The sequence below is a fragment of the Coturnix japonica genome, chromosome Z (assembly GCF_001577835.2).
Source record: "Coturnix japonica isolate 7356 chromosome Z, Coturnix japonica 2.1, whole genome shotgun sequence".
NCBI lineage: Eukaryota > Metazoa > Chordata > Aves > Galliformes > Phasianidae > Coturnix > Coturnix japonica.
The window spans coordinates 31,136,380-31,154,677 of record NC_029547.1 but is presented as its reverse complement, the minus strand read 5'-3'; the positions used below and the strand labels follow the sequence as shown (position 1 = coordinate 31,154,677).

The following is an 18,298-nucleotide window of genomic DNA, read 5'->3' as shown; positions in this document are numbered from 1 at the left end:
GAGGGCATGACAGAAGCCAAAATTTCAAAGATTCATTGGTTGTTTTGCCCCACTAGCAGTTGCAATGTGTGCTTTACAGAGTGTTGGAAATAGAGTTGATCATTTCAACTGTCTTCGAATTCCTTGGATGGGTTTACAATTCGCTGTATTTCAGTGATTAATAGGATTATCAGTCATGCTCTTTAGACTACAAATTGATCATTGTACTAATCTCTTAGATCCATTATTTTACTCTTAAAAATGACTTGCATTTCTTCAGGGCTCAAGTTTCTCATGCTTGTTCTAAGTGATTGCTAGTCTCCTGCATTATAATGAAGGCAGAATTGACATTCAGAGTAATGTTAAACTTTGAGCTCCATCACTTCATTTTTCAAAAAAAAGCCCTGAGCTAATGAAAACTCCTTTCTAATGTTACACTATTTTTTAATGTTTTGCTTTGTTCCTAGAATAGAAAACTTTAACAAACAAAAAAAAAGCCCTCAAACCCAACTACTTTTTCCAGTTGAATTCTTTAAGATGATGTATGTTTTTTCATTTGTCTTGAACATCACTTATTTTTTCCTCACTTGTAAGGAATTAAGAAGCTCAGATAGACCAGATTTCCTTTGGGATCATAACAGTTTTTACACGTAGCAAGGTGTTAAACTGTGACATACAGTTGCAGTTTTAGATATACAGCATTTATGTGTGTGTGTGTTTGGCAGTTATATCCAGAAGTTGCAGATAATTTAATTGGCTGTCAGTCTCCTTGATGACAGATGTTGGTACCTGTAAAGCATTGCCAAGGAGATTCCTCTGCTGTGTGCTAACTGTGGCTAATAGCAAGCAAGAAACTGATGGCTATTCATAAGTTGCACCCTTTCTCTGTTAGTTTTAACTGTCTTGGAATTGCAAGGTGATTTTTGGAGAATGAGGGAAGAGCTTAGTACCCATGTCTCTTTGTAACAGCAAAAGCTCTGAGAGATTATTTTGCCATTGGGTGATTCCTTTCACAAAAGGATGAGCTATTGTAAGAGGCAGATTGAATTAATGATTACAGTTTTTGTCAAAGAGATGCTGGGAGCTTTTACTTGGTGTGCTCTGAAAGTGCTGTTTGCCATAGCGTCATGGTAAACTGTAGTAATCCAGAGGAGCATTTACAGCCACCAGGTGCAGGCTCCAATTGTCAGTGTTGTATTTGCCAGGATTTGGTGTGATTTTCTGCAGTGATTTCTCTCCTTTGTTACAGTTCCAGGACCTTGTGAACCCGAAGACCTCATTGATGGAATCATCTTTGCAGCCAATTACCTGGGCTCCACACAGCTGCTCTCTGATAAAACTCCCTCCAAGAATGTGAGAATGATGCAGGCTCAGGAAGCTGTCAGCAGGATCAAGGTGAGGAATTATTCTGGCTGCTTTTCATGCTGTACCTTAAGATTGTGGATATGTAAGCAGTACTTTTTTTGTGTGGGCTATTCTGTGGTTTCAGGAAGGTTAAGTAAGTGCCTTATTTTTCTGCAAGGTAGATCACTTACTTGGTGCTGCTTTTTGTACATGAGTGATAAAGAGAAGTTAACCAGATTCTAGAAAATTCATTAGCAGAATAAAGTTCTTTTTGGGTTTTCTGTTATGCCTCAGCACTGCTGTGCCTCAACACGGAAGGAATCTGTCCAGCTTATTTAACTCATCAAATCCATAATTTGTACATCCATCTAAATGAACGGGCTTGCATGTTCTTTGTTACAATGAATTTGTCATGGGCCAGAGGTCCTAGTGGTTGCATGGCTGACCTGGTAAAAGCAAGCTTGTGCACACGATTTTCTGAAACTAATGTGGATTTCAGAAAATTGTTTGCTTACTGCATGGCACACAATACCATTGTACAGTTGTTTGGCAGATTATGTTTTTCTCCTCCTAGGAGATGGAAGTGTAAATATGCCTCTCTGCCCCTTAGTATCTTTGGTGTTGGTTCTGGTTGATTTTGTTGGTGACTGCCATTCAAGCCAGACATTTTAGTGAGAACTTCATTATGATGGAAGGAGTTCCCACTCCTAGGTTAATCATCACTTAAGATAGCTCTTAGGCCAAACACGTAAAATATTGGTAGTGATACTTGTGTCTCACTCAGGCTTGCTTATGGAGGGTCTTGGATGTGACATTTATCTGTAGGTCGAAACCAAAGTTTATGAATTAAGATAGATCTTAGAAAAATCTGTAAACTTCAGAGTACTGGAAGGGAGGGAACAGCTTTGTTTAAGGCCTGTTGTGTTCACATACCTTCTAATCTGAATGTTTAGAAATACCTACTAATCTTTTGAGTTGAGTAATTCTTCTGATACTTCTATTTAGCAGGGCAGTTAGACCACATACTAATTCCTTCAAAATATGGACAAGTTCTCCATACTTTTTCTTTAAACAAGTGCCTCTGCAGATAAAAGCAGAAGAGTTGAGGGTTTTGTTGCACGGACGCATAACAATGTGAAGTCAACACAAGTTGTAACAGATACAGTGCTCTCATCAAACTTAATTGATTTCATACTACCACCAACAGGTACATTTAGTATTAGGAAAGTAATAATCTATTTTCTGACTGTAGTCTTACTCATTCAAATGGCATGGAAAACAGTGCGGTTTACTTGAAATTCATCTGTTTAATACTTAATAACAGTATAGGAAAAAAAAACTTCCATGTTTACAGTTTGCACCTGATTTGTGCAGAATTGGTGCTACAATTTGCATATGTAGTAACAGCTTTCTCTGTTGTTTTTCATCAGGAGATTTGTTGAATTTGAGCTAACAAATGATTGAATTGCTGAATGTAAGTTAGGATTGAAGCCATATGTGACAATAATGTAATATTCTGCAGATTTTGTTTACCAAGTATCTTTTATGTGTTTAGTAAGTTGCAGTACTTTTTTATGGCAGTTAAACAGCTCAAAAAGTGGAATCTTGTTGATTTTTTTAAAAGATTTAAGATTTTGAAAATTGTGAGTAATTACACAGTTACGTTTTATTTAGGTGAAGAGTCTCTTCATGTTTAAAAACCATATTGTTTTGTTTAGATCAGGTAGCTTCTATTCTTTATAAGCACACAGAAATAATCCTCTGATCTTCTTTAGCAAGATAAAAATGAAGATTTGACTGGTAGTGTATTGCATGAAATTATCCTTATTATGAGGTGTTTTGGTTTTTTTTTGTGAACTGTATCTTCTTTCATGACATTTCTGTGTAGTGTCGAATCACATCCTAACATTGGTAGTTCCATGCCATTACCTTGGTTCTATGAAATGCCTGAAAGTCATTTTTCAAAAAGATTAAAGCAGAGTAAATGCTCTCATTGAAACAAAGAGCAGAATTCTGAGTTTTTCATCTTTTCAGCCTGTGCTTTCCTACTTCTGTAAGATTGATCATTATGTGCAGCTTGAGGACAGCAGGAAGGGAAGATTGTCTGGAAGCTTGATTTTGGAGAAGAGTTTGAGTGCTTTATCTCATTAGTGTCTCCCCCTTGCCCAGTGTATACCAGGACTCTATTATCCAACATATGGATGGTATTTCTCAGTACCAGTGTAAATTAATTTAATGCAGAGCCTGCAGCATGAAGCTGTTCTAATTGGTTTTGCAGTGGTTTGTTATCACCAGGCTATCCAGTATTACTCCATTTGGAAAATATGACTAAAAGCCTGTGTGAGAATGTTTTTTCATGTTTGTAAGTAAGCATCTTGTCTAAAGTTTCAGTAGCTGCATTCAGATTTGTTTACCACTGAAACTGACGGATTAAAGTGGTGAGCATCTGCATACATTTTTTTTGTGCCTCTTGGTGGAGGCTTCATGTTTGTTCATCATAAAAGCAGTTGGCTATGAATTTCTCTTCATGAAGTGATAAGCCTCCACAAAAAGGCCTGTGAATTTAATTAGCTAACATTAATTGTTGGATGTTAAAGGATATCTGCATGCTTAATGAGTATTGCATTTCTTTAGTAAGTAGGTTCATAAGTTCATTTCATCTTGGTTTGAATAATGTTTGCAAGATTGTAAGAAAGATGATGTTTATTTATGTAATTTTTGTCACAGTAATAGTGTGTAAATATGCTTGTTGCAGTAGGGTAGTATATCTTTGGAGGTAGGTCAGTGAAACAAGTGACAAATTAGTGACAAGGGGCTGTTCCAGGAGGCTGGAGCTGTGGAGTATGTGCTTTTCTTGAAAAAACAGTTGTCAGAGGAAATCTTTGTTCAGCAATGCGATGTGAATGCTGGCCTGGGTGTATTTGCATGTGAGGAGAAAACAGAGGTGAAAGTTAGCTTCTGTTGCTTCTGTCACTTGTTTTTTCCAGGAAAAACTACTGAAGTTTTTTGTTGTTTTTTTGCTGTTGTTGGTTGGTTTTAAGGTTGTGGTCTGGGGGTAATTAGGCAACTTGATTTTAAATTCCTTGGATGAGAAAAAATTGGAATAAAATGCTTAAAATACTTCTCTCACCTTTTATATACAGGTGTTGCTTCAAAGACTGTAGTCATGGCTTCTGCTACTGCAAGTGTGGGGGAGCTTCTTTTTTTCCCCGCTTACAAACAAGCAAATAAGTGAAAACCTGTTTGTTGAGAGCAGTATTTTGAATGGAAAAATAAATAAATCCTTTTATATGTTTCCCGAGTGCTCTTCTTGGTGTGGTTTCTTTTCATATTTTAAAGTGGTTGTGATATGAAACTTGAATAAGTGAAGAAAGAAAGCAAGCAAATTAATCTGAGTTGGGATTAATTTAGAGCAGCTAGAAGTCTGTGAGCCCTGGCATTAGCATGCAGATTCCTTCTTGACTTGGAGTCTCTGTAAATTCTTCTCTAACTGTTCTCCTGTCTCTGTTTATTCCATGCTAAGCAGATGGCCCAGAAATTAGCCAAAAGCAGGAAGAAGGTGCAGTACAAACTCCATCAGCTTTATTTTATGCCTGTTCTTTTGTTTTCTGGGAGGTTTTCCTGCCTTTCTTTTTATTTTGTGTTATTTTCTGCATCCAGCAAGTTTTTATTTGTTTTCTTTTTTAAGATTATTTCTGAGCCACCATACGAGTTGACATTTCTCAGAAATCAGTTGCCTGGTTGGCCTTTTTTTGTTGCTTATCATTAGCCATTTCATGTTAGAAATAGAGTAAAAATTGGAATTATCAAATGGTTACAGGCAGTACCCAAAATCCACGCTAAAGAAACAGGACAAACGTGAGAAAGGTTCTGACTTTGTAAAATGACGGATTGAAAATAAATCTAATTTTTTTATTTAATCTTTTATTTAAATAAAGAATTATTTGTTTGATTCACAGATGTGTCAAATTGCTGGATGCAAAAAAAAAAAAAAAAAAAGTTTGCATATACATGGTAATCTGCCAACAGTGACTCACTTTAATAATAAGTTTTCTTTATGGAGATTTTAATTACCTTTTAACAATTCTTAACTTGTTAAAAATAAATAAATTACTAAGTATTAAGTATTGGCTTTCTGCTGACAAAGATCTAACTTCTGTGATGGGGTTGATGCTTGATTAGTATATTGTCTGACTGTGAAGGCTTTCTTACCAGAACTGCACTATGAATTGCTTAGACTCACCTTTGGTATGTGGTTGTTTTTTTTTTCTCCATTGGTCTGAGCAGTTGCTGTAAGCTTAAAAAGAAGTTCCTCAGGCAAGAGTTACTGTCAGGTGTTTCTGTTGCTGGTGTTAAAAGAAAATCCTTTAAAGTGGGATTGCTAATGTGGCAAAAATGTGGAAGAATCATACTAATTTGCATGAAATATTTATACAGTTCATGTTGCAGTCACATATAACTTTATTGGATCAGTAAAGGTACCAGGCAAGTTTTTATGGGGTTAACAATTGTTTGAATAATATCCAATTCACTTTCATAAATCAATATATAGTTTCCATATCTTTGTGTTTCTCTTTAGCTTTTGCAGTCTAATACTCTATCTTGCATTGCTGTTCTGGTGACTGTGTTTTAGTACACCCCTGTTTGTGAGCTAATATCACTAGTAAGGATGTTACCTTGTGTGTGTTTTTGACTCTGATCCATTTACTTGCAGGCTCCAGAAGGAGAATCTCAACCTATGACCGAAGTGGACCTCTTCATTTCTACACAAAGAATTAAAGTACTGAATGCAGACACACAGGTACAGACAAGGATACCTTTGTAACAGCAGGCTACTGAAATAGACTTTCACCTGGCTGCCAGAAGTTGTCTTTCAGAAAGTGCTGGCTCCTCCCTATAGGATTTCCTAGGAAGAAATCCATGCTCTAGAGTCAGATCATATAAGCAGTTAACTTACTGGTGTGTCTGTAGTAAATTATTAGAAATTTTGGGCAAACAAACTGCAGTCCACTCACTTTTTATTAGCTGTCATGTGACAAGTATTGATTGTGCCCAGAGTAGCCAGGAATGTTTGGATATTTGAAAGCTATTAGGCTTTGCACGGTGGACCTGTATATCCCCAGCATATTCAGGTTCTGATATTGAGGTTTTTGTGTAAATTTGAATTCATAAAATATTTCCTTTGCTTTACTCTTTCAGGAATTGAAACTCGTGTTTTCTGTTGGCATCTTCTTTTGTGTATGACCTTCACTTAACTGAGGCCTTATATTGACATTTGTGTGTTTATGTAGTACTCAGTGTCCAGTTGAAACTTCAACAAAAGAGCTTCTGATATTGTTTTTTTCTTTTGTTGCCTAGGAAACCATGATGGATCATCCCCTGCGGACCATTTCTTACATCGCAGATATAGGGAATATAGTTGTTCTAATGGCTCGCAGGAGAATGCCGCGCTCTAACTCCCAGGATAATGTGGAAGCATCTCACCCTTCCCAGGATGGAAAGAGACAGTACAAAATGATTTGCCATGTCTTTGAGTCTGAGGATGTAAGGAATTACCTGTCTCATAATTTTTTAGATGTGGAGATATAATTGCATCTTGGTAGTCTTGAAGCCCAATAAAAAGTGATCCTGTTTGTTCATTAATTGCAGCAAGATATTTCATCTTGCTCTCTGTTGGCATGTTTGGATCTTACATTTTAACCACAAAATTGATGTTTATAGAAACGATTCCCATTTTTAAGTTTCCACAGTATCTTTCTGTAGCAATGATAAGGAGATTCCATTGGCATGGTTTGCGTACACAAGCTCATAATCTGCCGATGAAACTGAATGCCTATTAAAGATGGTTGTTTTCCCAGGGAATTTCTGATCTGAATGTCACCTTGAAGATTACTGCATCTGAGATACACCTTTTTCTTTTTCTTTTTCTTTCTTTCTTTTTTTCTTTTTTTGGTTGAGTTGAAGAGTGGTTGCTGCTACTATGTTAAAAGGCAGCTAGGAAAGTTTTTAATTCTAGTGCCACAGAAGTACTCTTGACAGCTGTGTGAACATGGTATTGGTTTACTGAGTTTTAATGTACCTGTTACCTGTTACCCTGGAGAAGAGAAGGTTGCGGGGTGACCTCATTGCAGCCTTTCAGTACCTGAAGGGAACTTACTCCCAGGAGGGGAGTAAACTCTTCGAGAGGGCTGATAATAGCAGGACTAGGGGAAATGGTTTTAAGTTGAAGGAGGGAAGATTTAGGTTGGATGTTAGGGGAAAGTTCTTTACTAGAAGAGTGGTTTGGAACAGGCTTGCCCAGTGAGGTTAGTGAGCCCCGTCCTTGGAGGTGTTTCAAGGCCAGTTGACGGGCCTGGGCAACCTGATCTAGTAAATGTGTATGTTTGGTGGCCCTGCTAGGCAGGGGGGTTGGAACTACATGATCCTTGAGGTCCCTTCCAACCCGGGTAATTCTGTGATTCTGTTACCAACCTTGATATCCTGTCTTCACAAGCGATGTGTGTAGCATGGTGGCTTTATGCACTTTGTAAAGCTTGGTTACTGACAGATAAAATCACAGACTGAAGTTGCTAGAGACAAAGTTGTCAGTCTCATCATCAGGTTTGTTCTACACGTGTTTCAAATAATTTGGGAAGACAAAAAGCTCCCAGTTCTGGAACTCCAAGTAAAAAAATATTAACTCTCTGTGGCAGCTGCCATATTGACACTAGTGAAATGGTTCACATAGCAGGAGATGGAAGAAGAACTACAACCATGTGTAAATTACATGCAGATCACAGAAGTGATGCTAGTTGCAGAAGACATCCTGCCCAAGTTAGGGAGGATGAGGTAATAGCTTACTTCCTGTTCTTGTGGCTTGCAAAAAGTTTGAAGGAAGACCTTGTAGTTCAATTTTGCGTATACTGACATAGTTAACAGAAGCAAAGTGGAAATATCAGTTCTTTTAAAATCCTCTTATGCTTTCTACACCATGTTGTATCAGCAAGGACTTCAGTGTGTGAAAGTTCCTTGAATAAGCAGCTGATTAAATGTAGTGATGAACCTAATACGAGCCTATATTCAGATAAATTGTTAGCTGCAGGTGGATGTGCATATGTCAGTCCCTCACTGAGGCTGATAAGTGAAGACAAAAGCATTGATAGAAGTAGTCTGTTAATATTTTGTCCAAGAACATTTTAAACATGTTAGCCACTTGTAAGCCATTTTTGCACAGCTTTTCAAGGTTTTGCCCACTGTGAAGCTGTTGTTGCTGTATTTCCAGCTTAAGTTTCTATATTAGTAGGTCTAGTACTGACCAGCTTCAAAGCCAAGAGTCAGGCTGTCAGATGATAGAGGCTGTATGTTGCTTTCCTTCAGCATGTGGTAGACTAATCTACATCTCCTGAATCTGTTGCCTGTGCTGTTCTTGATACTTTGGACAGCAAGAATTGGCGTTTCCTTCTAATTGCTGGCATTACTTTCTGTGGTTTCTTTGAGTAAGGTTGTATTTATGTTAGATGTGGTCATTCCTATGCTGTGATTTACTGGTTTGGGAAGTACCTATTTGTATTTCCAGTAAGAAAAAGGAATTGTTCAGTGATGTAAGAGTAGAAATTCCTTAGTTGTGGTGTAGCTCACAGGTAGCTTTCAAAACTGATCTCAAATATCCATTAGCAGCAAGATAGGCACTATTCAGTGCCTATAGTACAGCCTGTTTATATTATGAATCTTCTGTTTGTCTCATTGTCATCTTTTCTTCTGTGACAGCAGCTTATTTAGAAGAATTTACACAGAAACTGGCACAGAAGCTGTAAGCCCTCAAGCGGATGTTGGCCAAAATGTGTCCCTCCTTGGAAAAGCCTTTATCTAAGGAACCTAGCACTAGATTTTCAGTTCTGTTCTTGGCTGAATCTTCAAAAGAACTGATTCTTAGTGATGTGTCTGAACAGTGGCTGTCTAAATGAGAATTGATCTCTTCTTGGAGACAATATGTATCCATATGAACATATGTAAAATCCATATTTATTGCTTAGCTCACTGTTTTCCAATTGTCATGCCATCTTGTTCTTCCCACTGAACTAAGCATAGGCAGATAGACATTTTCATTTCTCTGCTGGCTTGTCAGAGAATGGCATTGCCTCTACTAGAAGGGAGAGCCACATAGAAGCTGCAAGTTTGAGAAGACCTGCAGGTGGGAGGTAGAGTTGCTTTTTGCCTTCTGTTTTTTAGTCACTGCAGCAGTTGTGCCTTTACATTTGTCCTAGTGTCTCCTAGCTGTGACAGGATTTCCTTTTCTCAGGTGAACGTATTGACATCTTGGGAACCTTTAATTTTTAGCACACAAGTATTTTTTTTTTTTAACTGTGTCATGGCTTTGTAGGTATAAACTATTTTATAGTGTGATTGTACAGTGGACCTTCAGAATGTTTGACTTTTTTTTCTCTCTTTTCTCTGGGAATTGCGGCAGGCACAGCTGATTGCACAGTCTATAGGTCAAGCCTTTAGTGTAGCATACCAAGAGTTTCTGAGGGCGAATGGAATCAATCCAGAAGACCTTAGCCAGAAGGAATATAGTGACTTGCTCAACACCCAGGAGATGTACAATGATGACCTCATCCACTTTTCCAAATCTGAAAACTGCAAAGACGTATGTCTCATGTTTCTTCCTAACCATATTAAGATATTTCTGTACTAGCTGTGTGCCCATATGGGCACAAATCAGAAAAGTATTAATAGTTCTTATAAATGACCTAAATGAGTCTGGAATATCCTTCTCAGTAGAACAACCTATTGCCATTTCTCTATCAAGTGCAAACAGAGAAACCCAAGCCTATCATGTGTGAAAAGTACATTTATTTGCATTCTGTTTATCTAACAATTTTTAAACGTTTGATATTATGTGCTAATGAAGTGAATTTAAGGCAGATTAAAAACTAATACAATTTAAAGGTTTAAGTAAAAAATGTAAAACTTATGGAGGCAGTAATGTTAGAGTGACTGATTCTAGATTGTAAAGAACTATTTTTGCCGAGAGGATGTGCTGCTTTGTTCTTTTAGTAAACATGAACCTGTGCACCACTGCAACAGACAGCTTGTGGTGTTTCAGTGTGTTGTCATAAGCTCTTGTAAATTCCTCTTGTTTAGCTTTGTCCTGTGAAGCAAAATCTGTATGTTGTTGATTATTTAATGTTTGAATACAGCTGTTCTGTTTGTATTAGGAAGGCATATTGCAAATAGTGAAGGGTATCTGTTAATTCATAAAATATATGGAGAAGTTATTTCTTTTTCAGAAGATGGGGGGGGGGGGGGGGGGGGGGGGGCAGGAGATCAGTTCTGTGTTAGAGAAAAAGCTTCTGTTTGATGCACTTTTTCTTAATGATACAGGTTTACATTGAAAAGCAAAAAGGAGAAATCCTAGGTGTAGTGATTGTGGAGTCTGGCTGGGGATCCATTTTGCCTACAGTTATCATAGCCAATATGATGCATGGGGGACCAGCAGAGAAGTCTGGAAAGTTGAATATAGGGGACCAGATCATGTCAATCAACGGGACCAGCCTGGTTGGCTTACCTCTCTCAACATGTCAGAGCATTATAAAGGTATGGAGAATGTTTCTGGATGTTTTCAAAAGGTTTACATAGTAGGAAAGCATTAAGTATAGAACTATTATGTATTAATTTTCCTGAATATTTGTATAGCACTTTCCATTTGGTGATCTTCACAGTATGATGCAAATTACACTTCACTGGTTTTCTGATGCTTGGGAAGTGAGCTGTGGCATTGACAGAGCTTATCATCAGAACTTAATGTCTTAATGTACAGAATGTCGTCAGAACACTTTGTTGGAAAGGTAGATGCTGCCAGATGTCTATCTAAAGGTTTAACATTTTATGTGACAACTGGAGAAACAGGTGCCTAATGTTGTTATAAGCTATACTATTTTATTGCCTCCCAGTGTCTGGCTGAAGTGGAGCTAAGGCTTCTTTGGTCTGTCCTTAAGTATTTTTAAATTAGAATCAAAGACAAAGGAACATGTTTATCCTCTATAGAAATTCTGCCTGGATGAAAAAGTTGACATGAGCAAGCAGTGAGCACTTGCAGCCTGGAATATTGTCAGCCCAGAGAAGAGAAGACTCCAGGGATACCTCATGGCTGCTTTCAAATACTCAAAGGGAGATTGGAAATAGAGGGAGACTAACGCTTTTACATGATCTGAATGGGGTAGGTCAAGAGAGAATGGCTTTAAACTAGAAGAGAGGAGATTTAGATTAGGATTTAGAAGGAAATTCTTTATTCAGAGGGAGGTGAGGGACTGGAACAGGTTGCCGAGAGAAGCTGTAGATGCCCTGGAGGTATTTGAGGCCAGGTTGGATGGCGAACCTCATCTAGTGAGAGGTGTCCCTGCTGTAGCATGGGCATTGGAACTAGACTTCCCATTCTGGTTTCCAAAAACACGGGTTCTGTGCTATAGTGAGAAACAGATGCACAGATTATGAGCCAGCCATTTTAGATTCTGCAGGTGGAAATGAAAGCTATAAGTGTAGTATACAAAAAGAAATGGGAGAAGAAGTCGTGTGTTTGTGAAGTCTGGAAAGAAAAATCACATTACATGTCTTTCAGAAAGCTTCAGTGGAGCTAAGTCCACCACAGGTTCAGGCTTTTCATGTAAGCTGTACTTGTTTCGTATCCCATGTTAGTTTTGTTTCTAAAACTGTGATGATTTGTGCTTCTTTGATTCAGAACCTTTTCAGGTAGAGTTTCATTTTGATGAAGCTCATCTGCACTTTCTGAGAACAGAAACAACCGGATTATCTTCTACAGGCTTTTCTCTTATGGTAGCTGGTACTTACAGTTGTAGCTATATAAAAAAACCAAACTGCTAGCCATTTACTTTCTCTTTCTAAAAACGAGAAATGTCTGTGGATTTTCGTGTCTTCATAACCATACATCTAGAGCTGTTCATATAGCACTTTCTATATCAAGTGTATGAGCTACTGAATGACCTAAGCACATATTTTAATGTGGCAGAAAAAATTCAGGATTTCAGGTTTGTTTAGCATGCCCTAAGGGCTCCTATGAAAATATGAGTATCATATAGGTTTGAAGAATATCTTGCAAGCACTTCAGTAAGGTAATTTTAGTATTACCAATGTAAGCTCTGCTACTAATCGTCTGTAAACCAATTACAGAATAACAGAGCTAGGGAGAAGCTGCTGGCAGTTATTCCCCGATTGTATTGCTGTATCTGTCTCTTTTTCAAGAGCCTCTGGTACTTCGTATTATCAGAAACAGTCCCAGGTACTACAGAAGGAAATAAATCGGTCAAGTTATGCAATTCCTGTTTCCTAGACAGCATTAATCACAGTTTTGCATAATTTCAGGAATCAGACTTTTTTGTGCTTTTTGTGCTTTTTCCTCTCTTATTTTTCTCCTAGTTCACAATGAGTGTGTAGCACCAAGAAGGGAGGTAGAACAGAAAATAACAGCGCTGCTTAAACAAGCACATGACAGGACATGTGATGAACCTTCTAGAATCCCATTGGAGAAGCCAATTATTTGTTTCTATCTTAGCTACCTATTTGAAATTTCATTTCCCAGCCACAATTGGCTTATTCAGTGCTCTGGATAGGCCAGTTCCATATTTTTCTTATACAGTGTGTTACAAGATGAAGAAATTGGCAACAGGAAGGCTGCATTTCTTAAAACAACTGTTTCAGCTTCTTAGCAAGAAACGTTTGATATTGTATTGCTGATTTCACTGAGTGTTTGTGTGTTTATTTCTGGCACTCGGTGACCCAGTTCTGTTACAATGCATGCAGAGAACTGTTTATTCAGGGCTGTTCCTATGTCAAGTGTTCTAACGCTTACCTTTTTACCCCAAATGCTCACATTCACTCTGTCCCTACCATTTTTCATGCTGATTTCTTTTTTACAGGGTTTAAAAAACCAGGCCCGGGTTAAACTGAATATAGTCAGGTGTCCTCCAGTAACCACTGTCTTGATCAGGAGGCCGGACCTCAGATATCAGTTGGGCTTCAGTGTGCAAAATGGGATTGTAAGTAGCTTCAAGATTCCCTGGTGAAGAATATGTTTTAGTGTGGGAAGAGGGAAACTGACATTTTTTCCTTTGCAGTACACAGGACATTGCACATGTATTAAGATCTAAACATATAGGTAATCAGAGTTATTTTTATCTTTGACTCTGCTTAATCCACAACTTCAGAGTTAGAGAAATAGAAAGGCTCTCATAGATGAGAGAAAGGAAACTGTATATCTGAGGCTGTTTTCAGTCTACTTCATTTCTCTCTCTGACCAAGCCATTGTACATTCTCAAAAGTAAAAGGCTGTTCTTCATCTTCTTTTGCAGTATGGCATCTGCATACCTAATGTTGTTAAACTGTGATCCTTCCTACATCTTTACACTGCCAAACTATAGCACATCTGACATGCAACACAAATAGCCTCTTCTGACTGCCGTATTCTTGGAGGAGAATATACAGTTGTTTGCTGCTAACAGACCTTATTTTGAGTCAGTGATAAACTACATTTCAGAATTTGTTGCAAGCTTGTATTGAATTACAATTTAAAGGTGAGAAGGGGTAGCATAAAGCCCCAGTTCCATATCTGTGCACCGATAAAATTGTCCTTCTCCTTCCAGATCTGCAGCCTTATGAGAGGCGGTATAGCAGAGCGAGGAGGTGTGCGTGTTGGCCATCGCATCATTGAAATCAATGGGCAGAGTGTGGTAGCAACACCCCATGAGAAAATTGTTCACATTCTCTCAAATGCTGTTGGTGAGGTAAGAGCAGTGTAACGTGTTTCGTCATTGTTACCTCTTTTAGGCTGTTGCTGCTTAAAGCTGAATGGTGGAAGCAAGAGTAAGGATAGTCCACCGTTTCTTTTTCTAAAGTACCTGTAGTAACATATGTGTTAGGTGAACTGTATGCAGAAATAAGTGTCCACAACTTTGGGTGGTCAGTTAATGCTAATCGCATCAAATTGCTTTGCTAAATCACCTTCTGCCATACTTTAATATGAGAAGAGAAGAGAATAATAAGAAATTCTCAGGCTTTGCTTTTCCCTTTTGTCCTGTATGACCTTTGCTAGTTCCTTCACCAAAGCAAGTATGCACGCTAGGAACACTGAATAACCTGTTGTATTTCCTCTAGATTCATATGAAGACTATGCCAGCTGCCATGTACAGACTGCTAACTGCACAAGAGCAACCAGTTTACATCTAAAGCTGACACCCACCGTCACAATGTGCATGGAGGATGTTTTTCCTCAATAGTGCTTGTCACTCTAGTGCTGCATTTATGTGTCTGCAGAGACGTCTATTTCTTTATCTCACTCACAAGTGTACTGTCTCTATCTCCTCCCTTCTCCCCACCATTTTCCTGTATTTAGGGAAGGGGCACAGTATATCCACGGGACTATTTTGGTTGCATCTCTTTTCAGGTGGAATTAAATGCAGTTCCACACACAGAACAGGAAAATAACAGCAGCATTCTTCACAGCATGATTCACTAAAAAATCAGGCTGACTCTGATTTGTTTAACTCTAAAAAGTAGGGGGTTTTGCGATTGTAATCTGACAAATTAAATAAGCTCCATGTTGCAAAATGAAAGATGTCTTTGCTACCTGTGAGGCCCACGTGATATGTAACCACTTCAGGACAGCCTGAATGCTCTTTGTTGTATTTTCCTCTATTTTCTTAGGCCTTTACCAGACAAGCAGTAATGTAGGAAGCAAAGTGACTTCACTTTTCTTCCTGTTTTTACATAGGCTTTCTGAAACCCTGTAAAGGTTTACATCTGTAGGAAAAGTAGATCTTCCGAAGGGCAACTTCAGAAGAATGAGTAGATGCTGCTGTGTTAAAATACGCTGTCCAAATACACACTTTTTAGTTACTCCCCCATCAGCAGTTTGTCACGACTTGTGGGACTCCCAGAAGTTCTTTCTGAGACGCCTGAATATTTTGCAGTTCCACTATTTACACCAAGTAACTGGGGAGGCTTTTTTTGTCTATTATTTTTACAGCGGCCTTCCCCTCTCTGCCCCCAGGTTTCCAGCTCCTTGTTTTGCTCTGCTTTGTTTTTAACTGTAACATGTCTTTTATAGTCCCTTGCCTGTTTTAGATGTTAAAGGAGTAGGGGGCGGGGGGGAGGATCTTTAAATACCTACAAGAGAAAATAGTGAGGGGCTTTCCTGAATAGCTACACTTTTTCTAGGCTCTTATTTCCGCATTTGGAGCACACAGCAATGTGTGCCGGTGTATATAGATGTTTTTAAAATTGTGCTTGCTATTTAATGAAGTTTGAATATAAGAGATCTGCATACTATTCTAAGTAATTTTGTTCTCTGAGCCAATTTTAACATATATTTTTGTCCAAAGACTTGTCTAATTTTATTGACTTTCTCTTTAGTTCATGACATAGATAATAATCGGAGCGGTAAAGTGGGGATAAACATATTTATTTTAAGTTAAGTTGTGACTTTTTTTCCATTTGTATGGCACCTTTAGGATATATATGTGTACTATATGCACTTGTATGAAGATATATTGTAGGGATGTATGAAATATAGGATTTGAGTGGCCTGTAACTTGCATGCTAGAGATAAAAGGGGGAAAATGGGTTGGGTTGTTTCCTTGTTTGTTTTTTTGTTGGTGGTGTTGTTGGTTTTGTTTTTGGTTTGTTTTTTTTTTTAATGATAATAAATAAAAGCAGTGACTTTTCTTCCTAGTGAGAGGAAAATTCTCCATTGTTTGTAGTTACTTTTACCAGGACTGCTCACTGGTGTTTACACTGAAACCGTACCATGCGTTTAGTCCAGGCTGGTAAGCTGGTTTGCTTTTGAGGAAGCATTTTCTGCTGTATCATAGCATGGCAGAAAAGCTCAGTGAGGTGAAGACAAGAACAGGTCATGCACACAGACACGTCTGTTCTATTCTGAAGATGTTCTTGTGGTCACAGTCACTTGTTTGCCAATTACTGTGTGGTGCGCTGTGCAAAAGAAGCGTTATTTGCAGTCTGGGAACGATTCCTTGGAATGTCTCCAGAGGTTGGTGGAAGTGGATCTGTGTGTGTGTGTGCACAGGCACAGCTGGTGTGCACACTGATGAACTCAAGAGGTTCATTTTTGGCTTTTAGATATCACAGACATTCACGGCCTGATCGGAGGTAGAAAACCTCTTGTTGTATTTCAGTGGGCAGTAAATACTTATGGGAGGCAATGGAGCGCTGCATAATGCAGTATTGTCAGTGAATATGTTTTAGTGTTGAGGTTAGTGTACAGTGACTTGATTTTACTGCAGTTCTTGTTGTTATATGGTTTAATCCCGATCTGTGGAATAACAGACTGCACCAGAGCGCCATGTTAGTGTTCCAGGTTAACACTTACCTCTGCCACCAGGCTGATGCAAGTGGATAACAGATGGCTTGTACCTTGTTTACCTGTAAACATCTGGTTTGTGGTGATCGTTTGAATTCTTTTCAGCACTCTCCATATATATAGTAATATATGTAAATACGATATATATCCATGTACAATTCAGAGGATTATATACAGTGCAGCCTTTCCATAAGTTGCCTGAGGAAACTCAGTGAACTCTCAAAGACACAGTTATTGTGCTCCTGAGTCCTGCGGTGTTTAGGCTCAGCTTCACTCGTGTCTGTACTCCTGTACCACTGTCTCAGTGGGGTCCTTACCTGACTTCACTGCAAAATACTGGAGACCTGAATCCAAAACTCTGCCGAGTTCTTGGCACTTGAGTGCTTTCATGGTACACAGTACGTAGGCACTCAGCGTTAAGCAAGTGAATGCTTGCAGGATCAGAGTCTAGCAAAAAGCATCATCCTTACAGCAGCAGTGTGTGTATGAGGTTTCTGAACTGGCAGGTCCATAGTTCACACACGCTGTTGGTGCTGCCTGACAGTCCTGTCTTACATGTAGAGGGAAGGAGTTTCCAAAAACACGCTCCGAGTGGGAAGCCGGCAGTTCTCTGGGCCCTGGCAGCAGTTTGTGGGGTGAGTTGTTATTAACAGATACGATGGAGCAAACTGCTGCTTTACATTCCTTCTTCAGTGACAGACCTGAGTTTGTTCTTTCTCGCTGCTTTGTGCAGTCTCGTTAACTCTTTCTTCAGTGTTTACATTAAGGGTGAAACATCCCTTCTATTTTTTTATTGGCGAGTTTCTCACATTTGTTTTGAACCTGGCTCAAATTGGGGATTCCGAGTTTGCTTGTTTTCCTTGTTTTTTAAATAAGATAATGTTTCTGAAGACAGCGATGTGGTTGAGATATCTTGTACATATTTAGCGCAGTACCTAGACTATGAAGTTATATTATTGTTCTGTAAAGAGGGTGAATAGAAATTATTGTAAAGCGTTGGGAAAAGTATAGTATTGTATTTGTACCAATATTGTTCTTTGTAAACATCTAATGATCTCTCTATATAAATATAAATATATATATAAATCTATGTGAGCCTGGAATGTTGATACTGCACATCTGCTGAATGTAATTCCTCTGATGTTTTTTTGCCACAGGTTTCTGACCTCTGTAATGACGCTGCAGTGGTTTGGTTTGGGGTGGGGGCAGGGGACGGAAGAGGAGGGGTTTGATTCGGGGGGGGTTTGGGGGGGGGACCTGGCCAGCTGTTCTGTTGTGATGTATGTACTGTGCTACATTCCTTTACTTAACAGAGAGTTAATGTCTGTACAATTTGCAACAATAAAATACGAAACAAAAATACCTCAGACAAGGCTGAGTTTGCTCATACTAATGGTAGGGGCTGGCTTGCCAATACTGAGTGCGTGAGTGCTTGGAAGGTAACTGAACTCCCTTTTTGTTACCGAGTTTGGAGTAACAGTACGGGTATTTCTGCAGACATGAACCAATGCTGTCAATTTTGTTTTTAAAGCAGCATTGTTTTCAGTTAATAAATGACAGCAGTGCTTATAAACAAAATTGATTTCTTATCTAATGTTGCATCAC

At 38.6% G+C, this 18,298-nt stretch overlaps 1 protein-coding gene across 5 annotated transcripts in view; it reads left to right on the top strand.

Moving 5' to 3' along the window:
* The window catches only part of APBA1 (amyloid beta precursor protein binding family A member 1), an 82,881-nt gene extending 64,821 nt beyond the window's left edge, over positions 1-18,060 (top strand). For 4 of the 5 annotated variants that reach the window (XM_032441525.1, XM_015849085.2, XM_032441523.1 and 1 more), the window contains 10 exons: positions 1,229-1,374; positions 4,850-4,882; positions 6,038-6,124; positions 6,682-6,867; positions 9,770-9,949; positions 10,687-10,899; positions 13,236-13,355; positions 13,959-14,099; positions 14,470-14,930; positions 15,019-18,060. In XM_032441525.1, the coding sequence (XP_032297416.1) occupies positions 1,229-1,374; positions 4,850-4,882; positions 6,038-6,124; positions 6,682-6,867; positions 9,770-9,949; positions 10,687-10,899; positions 13,236-13,355; positions 13,959-14,099; positions 14,470-14,541 (1,178 nt within the window). In that variant the 3' untranslated portion in view covers positions 14,542-14,930; positions 15,019-18,060. The remainder of the gene's footprint in view (positions 1-1,228; positions 1,375-4,849; positions 4,883-6,037; positions 6,125-6,681; positions 6,868-9,769; positions 9,950-10,686; positions 10,900-13,235; positions 13,356-13,958; positions 14,100-14,469; positions 14,931-15,018) is intronic. The other variant, XM_032441524.1, reaches the window with a different exon arrangement.
* The last annotated feature ends 238 nt before the right edge of the window (positions 18,061-18,298 follow it).